Raw genomic sequence first — 12,859 nt, forward strand, 5'->3', positions numbered from 1 at the left:
AGTATCCGCTGCAGTCAACTGGTGTTGACTGACAATAATAGTTATTAGATAAGGACAAAATGTCTTTAGATTATCTAAAAAACTGGATGAGCCACAAAAAATGACCCATTGACTCTTATGTTTGAAATGCCCATTAAATTGGAGTGGGGCTCAGATAAAAAACAAACAAACAAAAACATCACCATATTACCACCATCAACAATAAAATCCTACTGCACTGAGGAGCACATCTAGCTAAGGTATTAATTTGATACATTCATGATAGTTCATGGAAGTGTGTCAGCTCAGCAAAGGTGAAGTTGCTCAGTCCTCCACTCAAGATGAACACCAGGCCTTTTTTTTTTTTTAAAAGAGGCTCTTAAGAAGGGAAATTGGTTACAGAAGGAAAAGAGTAAGTATCTTTAAGCTTGATCTATTTATTTAATGAGAAATTTACTGAGATACAAACCACATGCAGAGAAGGCCTATGATATGCACTAATCACCAAATTGAATTGAAAAATACAATCCAAACATTAATTAAACACATTAGGTTACTTATGTCTAGAATTGGTAAAATTAAATTCTCATATATTTTAGAGAAAGAATAAAAACAAGCCAACAAAAACAAAAACTGTTCACCTCTGTATTTAACTTACAGCAATAATCCATTAATTCACAGGGAGAAAACGACTCTACATGATTTTTTCCCCTCAAATTCCCCAGAGCCCTGAAATATCTAAACAATGTAATTGGTTCCAAAGCACCATCACTTCCAAACATTCATAGCCATTTCAGCTACACATACAACTGTTTCATAACCTTACTTAAAGGTATTATATAAATGTGATTTATGATACTTTTGTGGTGTTTGGATTTAATTAAATGTTGTGAGTGACAACTGTAAATAACTACTGCTGTTTGTTTTATATAAAAATCTACTCATTACACAAAGCTTGATAAGCAGACCGAATGTGGCACACACAATGCAAACAATAAAATGTATCATACAGGACAAGCTTTTCTAAAATAATGAATCTAAGATCAAATTACATTTTTTTGTATGAAAGACAGATACCTAAAAATGTGATACTACCATGGAGTTCATACACACTGGCTTCCAAATCCAGTCTCTTCCATATAACATTACCTTCTGTTTTGTTCTGAAATTATTACTTGGTAGACTCTATCTTTACAATTTCAGAGTTAAAATGACTTGTACTTTTTAAAAAAGATTTCACTTACCCTAGTGCCCCTTTGAAAGAACAAAACAAATTCCAGTATTGTGTATTAACTTTTAGTATGTCCCCTAGTAGCTTAAATGCCTACTTTTCAACTGAGTTTCAAACTCCTTAATTTGTTAGAAAAGTATGAATTATGAACATGTAACACTTACAGGATTTTAAAAAATATATTTGACATCTGTTTCATAAGAGATGTTTTAAAAGCTATTCAAGTATTACTGAATTTCAGAACAGATACTTGTTAAATAACTACTAGTGGTAGAAAACATGGATAAATTAACATTAACTTTTCAACAAATGTTTGGACATATTTTTGAATTCCAGAGTCTAACTGGATTTATCAAAGTTGGTAGGTAATCCTAAGAATTCTGGTTAGACGTAAACATTCCTTCCTTTACCATCACAGACAATGAAACAGCAGGAAGACCAGCTATATCTCTATTCACACAAGCCAAGAGGTTTTTTTATTATTGTTAATAAATATTTTTTCCCATTTAAACATGAAAAACAACAATTATCTAGGACAGCTCAAAAGCCTATTAAAAAAAAATCAATAGTAATAACTTAGAACCTGATGAACAGCTTTATAAAATAAAAAAAAACATTTCAATGAAAAATGTGAGTATTCTCATTTAAAAAAAAAAAAAACAAAAAACACGCTGTACATTTTTCCCTGTTGTATTCAATGAAGTAAAATTATGTATGCATTTAAAGACAGGAGAAGTAACATTATGGGAATTACGTTTCTTTGACTTGTTAAATGAAAATGTGATTAAAAGTTTGTTACAGATTAAAACCTTGTGAATGATTCAGATAGAGAGAGACTTTTTGCATATAGTTGACTGGCTTGAAATTAGTTCTGAAATTTTGTGGTAATTCCAATTATGAAATGTCCTGAAAAGCTCCATTCTAGCCCTATTTAGTATTTTTTCCACAGTGAACAGGACACAACCACCAGAAAGTTTTGGCAGTTAAGCAAACAGATCAATAGGGCATGAAAAAACAATAAATGAGGATTATTCAATCCAACAATTATTCAAGTTGAAGTTTATGATTATTAAAGCTATGTCACCTGTAGATGGATATGGAATGCTTTTTCCCACTTCTTCCACAATTGTGAATCACTAACTACCACCGTTTTGCATGCAAGGTTTGGCCATCACAACCTTCTGAAGCATTCCTCAAAGACGCCTACAAAGATGCCTAATCTCTTAACCTTTAATATATGTATTTTTTTCCTTTGGGTGACTGACACTACACCTGTTAGTTTTTAAAATTTGTCTCCCAAGTTTTAGATACTTATTATATAGTTATGCCAACAGAATAGATACAGAAATTCAATTAGTAGCCTTAAAAGGAACAGTGTTTTGTTTTTACATGTAAGAAATGTAAGTGCACCAACACTCAAAGACATATTAAACATGCTTTAAGTGACAAATTTTCAAAGTTAAGATATAAAGGCCCCTAGGTACTAAAAAAAACACAACTGTGGTGTAACCAAAATATAATAATCGCTATAATTATAAGGTGATTTCTAAACCATTCAACTTTGTTACTGAAGTTTATTTGGAATACAATTCCACCTAATGTATAACCGAATGACCAAGCACTGATCAAAGCTGGCTTGTTATGAATTCAGAAAGTCATGGTGGGTGAAATGACACATACACAACAACTAGGTTTGCTGTGTGTTTCTGACAAGACATTTTTAAATTTCTGATATAGAAATTACTTAAATCTGTAGCATTAAATGGCTCAAGCAGCACTAAATTTTCTTGGGTTCACAAATAATGGCAGATCTGGAGTCTGATCAGCAGTGGTCATATAATCAGTTATAAGTAAATAGAAATAAATACGTTTCATAATAAATTTTTACTTGTGAAATGTTAATTATAGAAAAAAAATCATTAATGGCCTTATTTACACAGAATGAATGCCAGCAAAAAACAAACTTAATTTACCAATGACATACTGCCAACAAATGGTGATTCACTAACTGAGCAAGTGAATTGACAATCATTTTCCATAGAAAATAATAGTAGGCAAAAATATAACTTGGCAGAATTTCCCTCTTGTTAATGTGGACACTAATTAGCATAGTCATATAAAAAAGATTTGGATTAAATATGTCAAGGTCTCACAATTGTTTGAATTCCTCTTTGCTTAATTAATCCAAATATTTAAATTAGCTTCTTCATGTAATTTGGTGTTTCAACCAGAATCCCAGTGAAAGGCACATAAAATTATTATTTGCAGACTGCTTATGTAGCTCCCTTTTAAAACCCACCATTAAAATAAAGACGTAATCCCTTTGCATAAAGTATATTTAAGAAGTCACTGTTTCTGTTAATTATGCAAGAACTTACTCTACTCTCTAACTGACCACTGGATCTCACATAGTACCTGACTTATCAGGTTCCTTACTTCTCTTTTTATCGGTAAGTCTATACCATTCATACAAATGACATTTCATCTAAAATGTCTTCCTTACTTTTCCTACAAATTTTCAGAAATTAAAAGAGAAAGTGTTTTTGAATATGCAGTGATCAGAAAGCTTGTGAAGTGTCCAAAACTAGGTTTTAGAAAATCCATATGCACATAATACAGAGAATAAACACTCTTGTATGCATTTGCGTGTCAGTTTGCTATTTCCCCACAGTTTTCTGGAAGGTATGGTCCTTGTTGCATTCACTGAGTACTCTGCATTTAGTGCAGTTTTCACTCCAGCTTTCTTTCACAGGAAAAGCTACTGTTTTTCATCGTTTTCCCTTTAATTCTAGTACTTATATTTGTAGGCTTTTGTAGCAAGTATTAATTATCCCTAGGACTACATTCTCCTTTTGTTATACTAAGATGGAGTGCCCATAATTTCATTAAAAATCTTGATCATCAAAACTGTGTTGCAATACTAGCAATACTGTTAAAGAACAGGAGAAACAATGCAAGCTGGCTCTGCAAGTCTGAAAATGGAAGTATGAGTTTTACCACAGAATCCAAAAGGTACACTGAGGTATCTTCCACAAATCCAAAAAGTACAGAAGATTTCTATCTACCCAAACAATATGGTCTATTCTCCCTTTTCATTTTAAAACAGACCGATATTGTTTATTCTAAATTTGTTTTTCATCTGCATTTCTATTCTGATACACTTATGTACGGAGAATCACTGTTATGATGAATTACTAAATACAAATTAGAATGATATTTGTTTCTTGATGGACTTTTTTAAGCATTTCTTTAGAACTTGCATCTTTAACAAGAATCTCATGTAAATGGATGGACTTCCTTCAAGATTATATGACCTCCAAAACAACAAATCTTATGACATTTGCACATCTTATGACAATCAGAATTTTGAAGTAAATATATAATTACATTGTTGTCTTGGCAAGTGCTAGAAAGTAATATCAGTATTCTTTATTTGATCCAACTGTGAGTACCCTTGGGAACAAATGATGATCTTTGCTGGGCTGTTCCATCACTGACATAATATTTGGCATGAATTCAGAATTCTGGCCAGCATTTGGAAGTAATAATTCATATAAATCTTTTCAATGTCACAAACAGTATGACAGTTGCATTAATTACATATAATATTAGCCTACAAACAACAAAAGTATACAGATTACCTTGCATGCATTTTGTCCTTATTAAATGGGGTTTCAGGTTAAACATGCAGAACAGATATATTCTCAACAACACAGCCTTACCCATTAAAGAATCAGAGATAAGATGGAGGGTGTTTACTAGAAGAAAAAAAAATGAAGCTCTAGTCATGTTTGACTAAACACTAACCAATTCACTGGTACGAAGTAGGACTCCAAAGAGATGTTGTGTCCGCACTTCTGGATAGTACACAAATACCATTACAAGAATTATAAAATATTCAAACGTCACATCCAAATGCACCACAGAATTAAAGTGGAAATGGAAAAGAGATTTCCTTTCCTTTCTTTCCAGAATAGAGGGCATGGCTTTAATACACTCACTATCGTCTTTATTAGAAAAAAAGAATCAAATCTTAATAAAGTGACAGACAGATAAATTATAAAGAAATTCTCTCCTGCACAGCTCCAGACAGTTTACAATTTTCAAATCATCATCATGGATTGTATTCTGAATTCAAAGAAACAAAATTAGAATAAAAGAAGTAGGTCAAGGAGCTAATGTAATATATTTATTCCTGTAAAATTGCAAATACCTGTTTTTTGGGAGTCAGGACTGCAGAAATTATAGGATAGCAAAAGGCTAGCCACCTGTGAGGAGAGTATCTTTTGCAAACGCTGTAGCTAAAATGTGTACTAAGATTGTGACTGACATATCCAGTACACCTGGAGACATACATATATAACAGTATAAACACGTTTCCACAAATAAAAATCTTTTTCTTTTCTCTCCTGAAAAGAAACGATTTTGCATTGCACTTTTCACAATACTTACACAGAATAAACCAGATCCTTTCCATGAGGAAATTATCATCTAATCACTGTACAGAAGTGCTTAAAATATTACTAAGAAGCAATTTGACCAATACCATTTTACTAACTTAGTTGGACAGAAAATGTCAAGCAAGATCAGTCTTAAGCTCTATTTAATTCAAGATGATACTTTAAGCAGTATTTAGTACCAGATGTTTTCGGAGGCAAGTCAAAGAAACATCAGAATAGCCTAATGAAAATTAGCTTGGTAAATTTATGGAAAAATAACACCCTAAAACTCATACTTTATGAAAGTCAAATTTAAATCCATTTTATGCACTCTATTTTAAACTGTTTTCATCATCCAGTATGTATCTTACACTATTTCCACTTCATCTTAAGTATTAATAAATGCATCAAAAACTCAGAAATGGTAATAACATCATTAGTTTTAAGCCTACATGCATTACATGAGCAGAACTATGGAATATCCTGACTGTAGACATGTTACGAAGGTGCGAGCTGTGAACCTGACATACATACTTTAGACAGCATTTATTAGACAGTAAGGGTAATACTCTCCCCCGAATGTCACTTTACATCTGGTAAATACACAGGTTTAAATGCATGTTGAGAAACAGTCTGGACAGTTCAGATTAGGAAAAGAAAAATCTGAGTTCTTGTAATCATTATAGACTGCGCTACTTCAAAGCTGCAAAAAGGTGTAAAAGCTGAAGGGCATGCAAGTGTGGTGAGACTTGGTATAATGAACAGTTGAAGTAAATTATCCTTTACAACCTCTTAATACACTTTGTAATTTTTTCTACAACAAAGTTTAACCTGCTTATTTAGTAAAAACAGTTCATGTGTATTTGCAAAGTTAAAATACTTAAACAGAAAAACCTACATCTGTAATTGTTTAAAATCAACCAATATATAGGGGATTATCCATGTAACCTCATAAACCATACATGACATAAAATATTTCTAACCTCTGCTGTCAGTTGCTGAAGAGAAGGAGATGCAATAGGATGTAAAGTTGAGTTGCCTCTGACTGGATTATGGAGGCTAACGTAAGCCACAACATTTCTTTGAAGAACTCTCTTGAGATCCTAGAACAGGAACAGATCGATGGTTATTAATACACACAGTTATAATGAAGATTTGTTTTGTTATTTCCTTTCCTTCTATGGAAAGACTGCACTCTGTGTTTTTGTCCTTTGTGAATCCCTAAGTATTACTTAACTACTGCTTTTTACAATATGCTGTTAAGAACTTCAAAGGATATCTTAGAGTTATTTCTCTCTATAGCAGAAGTTATAATTCCATTTCACACATCGTCTCAACAAAATGCAAACAGGCCTAGGAGGAATTAAAAATGACTACACTTGTAAGGCCAAAAATGAAAACATTACATACTGTGAAACAACGTGAAGGCCTTTTACATTTATGCCTGACAGAAGACAAACTTCAAAAGAGATCATTATCAAGAGTTAAATGCACTGTAATTTTTAGAGACCAAATTCAGATTTAAATTGCATAACTTTCCAAGTGTTGTCATTTTATTATGTCTTAGACTATGAAAATAGTATGTACAAACTGTTTCAATTATTATCTCTTTTAAAAAAAAATCCCCCTTGCCTTCTCAGTAATGAGGTACTTTTTGCATGAAGTGGCTCTTCATATTGAACAGAAGGGGTGTAACGCAATTACATCTGATGTAAAGCCGACTTGAAGTGGAACTAAACAGATTTTGCTTGCAGCCTGGATCTTTTCAATTTGATTTTTTTACCCCTTCTTGTTTTTGAAGAATAATCATGTTGGAAGTATGATGATGTAGGAAGCTTCAAATGAGAGCTAGTTGCTTCTCATGCATGATAAAAAGAAATTAACTCTTCATTTTATCTACTGTTTTAATTCAGCAGCCATGAACCTGTCTGTTAGTTATTCCTTTAATTTATCAACTGAAGTCCACTGCAATTATATATGATCAGCAAGGCATTTTCATTCACTGAGCTGACTTCTATTCTGCTGAATGGAAAAGAGCACAAAGAATTGTCTATATTGGACTGTAGCTTTTAAGCACAAATACATGAAAAGTGAAACAGCAGTAGCCACAGGACACTGAAATGTTTATGTAATTAATGTAAACCATGGTATGGTTCTCCTCCTTTTATTCAGTGTGCTCATGACTCAGCTCTCCCAGCACTAAGTCTATCAATTAGAAATCAGTAAGTAACTGCTGAACCTCCAAGCAGCCACCCTCTGAGGCACTCCTGGGCCTAGCGCTGTGGCCTAACGCTGACAGGCAGCTGAGTGCCACATGGCTGCACGCTCAAAGCCCTTCTCGGCACAGCATGGCCAGGAGCGAGATGGAGGGAAAGAAGAACAAATATTTTAGGTTCAAGATAGGAGCAGCTTAATGAAGGAAAAACCCAAGGCCATGAACAAGCAAAATGAGAAAACCGTTATTCTCTACTTCCCATCAGCAAGCAACATGCAGCCACTTTGCGGGAAGCAGGGCCTCACTACAGGCCGCAGTTGCTCAGGAAGACTGATGCCATCATAGTGGGAGCCCCCCTTCTCCTCCCCTTCCCCAGCTTTCATTGCTGAGCATGATGCCGTATGGCATGGCCTGTCTCCTTGCTTGGTTTAGCTCGGCTGTGCCAGCGACGTCCTCTCCCCACCTCTTGCCCACCTTGTGGCTTGGTGGGGTTGAAGACCCAGTCTGTACGCTGTGCCAGCACTGCCATGGGACTGGGGTGCCACCAACACCCTTCCAGTTACCAGTGCAAAGCACAGCACCATGTGGGATGCTGTGGGGAAGTTAACTCCATCCCAGCCAGACCTAAATACGTGGATCATTTTAGAGGTTATTTTTCCCCCCAAACTCTGGCAATGTCCTCCTTTACAGTCCTCTGCCGAAGCAGCGAGCAGACTCAGCTCACAAAGTGCTGTGTATAACCACTGATCAACTTCCAGTGCTCTTGGAACAACTTTCCACTCCATTATCACACATGCTCTGTTCCACAAGAACTGCCTCTCTACAGATGTTATGGAGTATGTGAATGTACACAGACAGCTGTCACAGACCAGTTAACTTCTATATGGTAATTTCATACTGCTTCTATGTTTTCAACAAACATAATAATTACTGCAATGCTTCCTTCTGAAATTGTTATACCTCTGCCCATTCATATGAACCAATGTTCCCAAATGATGTTCCGCCCCAGGAGCAGAAAACAATGGTCCGGTCAGGTCGCCAGCCTCTCTTGACCTTCAACATCAAAGCCTGTATAAATGCTGTAATGATAGCAGTGCTACTGGCCCATTCTTGCCCACTGGAAGTATTCAAACTGCTGTGATGACTACCAATTAGGACATATCTGTCTGAAAAATAAAGAAGAAATAAAAAAAACAACACCAAAAAGAGAAAATCTTACTTCTCCTGGATACTAACATTAAAAAAAAAAAAATTGCAAAGGATGAATTTTATTAGTAGTCTGTAATATCATTAATACAACACAATGCTGTCAACAGAAGTTTATACGATCACGTGCAAGACAATTGTACAATATAAACATATAAAACTGTGAATAACACTTAAAAATGAACTAATAAATATCTATACTTTCCTAATTTCATCCCTGTGCCCTCTCCTTCACTGTTTGCTTACTAGTCTCCCCAGCCAGGACTGCATATAGATAACCTAATAGAAGTTCCATGCTTTATTAGAGTGTTCTTGAAAAAAAATAAATCAAATAAATAACCAAGAAACACTACCTTAAATACATATTAGTGTCCAAAAAAAAAAAAAAAAAGAAAAAAAAAAGAAAACAAAAGATGTGATAGTACAACGAGAAACATGAAGAAAATGCATAGAGTATTTGCACTCCCTCACCTGGAAGACTGTGTTCAGTGCTCACCACCCTATCTCAAAAAAGACATTGCAGAAACAGCAGTTGAGAAGCTGGTAACCAGAATGGTTAGATATCTGGGCTTAGACTTCCAGGTAAGGTGACATTGAAAAGACCTGGACTGCAGGTTTAGAGAAGAGACACGACAGAGGAATAAAGATAATGAATGATACAGAAAGGTAAGTCAGACCTAGCAACTTTGATGATACTGGAAGAAAGTATTTTATAAAATGAAAGGCATTAGGTTTCAATCTGAAATAAAGAACATGTATACAGTTATTCAGAGAAAAACAGAACAAAACAAATCTAATTCAGAGAAATTAAATGAAATCTTCATCTCTCAAAGCTTCATACAATATACAAATACTGACTCTCAAGTGTAAAGAACCATCTTTTATTCTGAAAGGATGACGTGGTATGAAACGACATGAACTCCTAGCGTGACTGACGTGTTTCAAGAAGTCTACACAGAGTTCTGCTGAATGACTTATTCAGCTATTAGATGTGTATGAGATGAATTCATGATGGGAACCTCTTTGAAGGATTGCCTATTGGGTGTGTTCTGATATAGAACTAGGCTTTCAAAGGCACGCTTTCCATATTTCAGGACATTGACAGAGAACAGTTATTAAGTGATGCCAGATCAGCAACAACCTTCGGATGTCACATGGGTTCCAAGGACTATAAAGAGTTTTGGTTTCCTGTTAGTTCTCTATCCAAAAGAATTAATTCTTCACTGATGTCAGTACACTGGACTGTAGCAATACAGGGAGGTGGCAAAATATCCTCACTTTATACTGATTATAAAATTAAATATCTACTCCATGGGGATTTTTTGCAGTGACTGCTGCCTGGAAAGATTTCTTTAACTGAACACTAATACCCTTTGATTATAAAACCATTCTTGATGATATTGAACTTTTACTGGTTTTGTTCAACAAAATACGTGGTGATGTTGTTTTATAAGGTATTGAAAATGCTTTACTAATAGGGGAGCTGCTATGTATCTGTAATGTTTTCAGTCAACTGCTTGAGGGGGAGAGGAGTGTATAGGTATGTAAATGAAAATTTGTTTCTTTAGAGCAAATATGCAAAATATAAATCTAACTGTACAAAATGTAATAAAATGCAATCTAAGATATAATTAGACTTGTTTGTTGCATCATGAGAAGTTCAATCATAGATTGCAGTGACGGTGAAAAGTCACAGGATCTTAAACTTCCTTAATGTTAAGCAATTGGGAACAGAAATGAATAGAAAGTCCTTAAGGGATTCTGAATTATTAGAGCAAGTGCAGGGTGATCAGACCAGAACAACGATTGCCCCTTATTAAATCTCTTCAGCTTGTGAATAGTGAGTATGAAGGGAAATGGAAAGAGATCTTATGAAAAATAGTATAGGACATTTTAATGGAAAAAGCTACAAACAGTAACTTACTGTAGGAGACACCAGCTAAATGAAATGAGGTATAAGATAACAGCTGGTGCCGCCTTTGAAATTCTTCATCTTTGCACATCTCTCTCTTGAATAGACACAATACCCTGAAGCAAGTGACTATGGGAAAAGCATAGGAGAAAGGATGGCCACGGTTACAAGAGGCAGCTGCTGTCCTTTCTCATAATCTTTTACAGAAACAGGTAGAGACAGATACCATGTGGTAAGAAAAAAAAAAAAAAAAAAAAAAAAAAAAAAAGAAAGAAAGGACTAGATGTGGAGAAAAAATATCCATTACTTTTGAAAGTGACAAGATGGGATAGTGTTCAGGGTAGTGACAGGCTGGACAATGGGCATTTATCATTGAAAATAGTGACTTTACACTATCTTCTTGTTATACAGCCCATTTTCAATCACGTTCTACAAAATCAATGTTATGTTTTTGAGATTTTTACATGCCGCCAACAATCACATTCTTCTGCACTTAAATCTTTTAATGTCTTGGTCAAATAATATCACCACTACATAGGTGGGTGAGCGTGTGTGCACGTTAGGATGTCTTAAAAAAATATCCAAACAAAAACAAAAAACACTCTTGGAGATGCTCTCCAGTCTTTCATTAAGCTACACTGAAGATAAATTTGGCTTGCTCTCTGCAATCCTGGGAACATAAAGGTGAACATTCCAGGTAAGTGAAACTAGTAAAACCCCATCAAAATGACAGAGAATCAATGCCATGAAAACATCAGATATTCTAACAGTTGACAGGGTGTAGCTATAGCAACAAGGAAGAGTAAAGAAACAAATGAAGGTTTAATTCATCCTGAATGAAATGTTGTCCATGGTGCATTACACGCCTCACTTTTATCTACATTCGCAGCCAATTTCTATGACCCTTATTCATCAAGATATTATGGGGTAAACTGTTGACATGTGGGTATTCCTATTGACTTCTTTTGGATATATACACATAGAGTTAAGCGTATACCGATTTACCTTTAAAAAGTAGCTCCTTACTAAGAATGCAATAATAACAAGTAGAGAAGATAAATAATTTATTAAACAGATACCAATGCATTCTTTTTCTTATTTGTCTCCGTTCTCTTTCACAATGCAGTAGACAACGTGTCTAAACATGACAGTTACTACCTTTCAAATTCTGTGACAGCTATTTGCAAAACATTAGCGACAGTAGACTGGTAACTTCAAATTATTCCACAAAATTAAATCCTTTATTGAAATTAAATCCACTGTGCTGACTACTTTCTATCTTGCTTAAAAAAATACTAATCTGGTAAAAAGTGTAGCACTGAGCCCACACAAAACTTAGTTGTTATTTCACTAGAAGGGATCAACTTTAAAGCTACTCTGCCTCCTTCATTGCATCACTTAACAGATTAAATGACCAGACTGTAGCTAAATTTGCCTCCTTTCTTATGAAGCTAATAAAAGAGCACTAATCAAGGTAAATGTGATGGCCATTTTGATGATGATGTGGTTTGTCCAGTACGTATTGTATTGGGCCAACAACACTTTGCAGTATGTTAAGAATCAGCAATAGTGTTCATTAGTGTTGCAGAAACCCTTCAACTTTCAGGCAAGTTCATTCACAGACAGAATAAAGTCAAGATGATCTTGATTCCTATGATGTTCTGATTATGTTACCTATATACAGAACCAAAGGAGAGAGGGGGGTTGTTTTTTTATATCACAATTACATTTAGAATCTTACTGTTTAATTCTTAAGGCATGCAGAACTAATTATTATTCATAGAATTGTATACAACTAGCTTAAGGCATGATTCTAACACAAAATAAGGCTGCAGAAATTGTGATTAAGAACTTAGTCATAGATTGTACTACACTGT

General features: G+C 34.6%; 1 protein-coding gene across 1 annotated transcript in view; it reads right to left on the reverse strand.

The window, feature by feature from the left end:
- Positions 1-12,859, reverse strand: part of NAALADL2 (N-acetylated alpha-linked acidic dipeptidase like 2) — a gene marked incomplete at both ends in the record, with an annotated part of 316,258 nt that overhangs the window by 88,777 nt on the left and 214,622 nt on the right. Inside the window, 2 exons of the mRNA XM_084291754.1 lie at positions 6,633-6,752; positions 8,825-9,030. Coding sequence (XP_084147880.1) covers positions 6,633-6,752; positions 8,825-9,030 — 326 coding nt within the window. The remainder of the gene's footprint in view (positions 1-6,632; positions 6,753-8,824; positions 9,031-12,859) is intronic.

The sequence above is a fragment of the Netta rufina genome, assembly GCF_964035555.1.
Source record: "Netta rufina genome assembly, chromosome: 9".
NCBI classification, from domain to species: domain Eukaryota; kingdom Metazoa; phylum Chordata; class Aves; order Anseriformes; family Anatidae; genus Netta; species Netta rufina.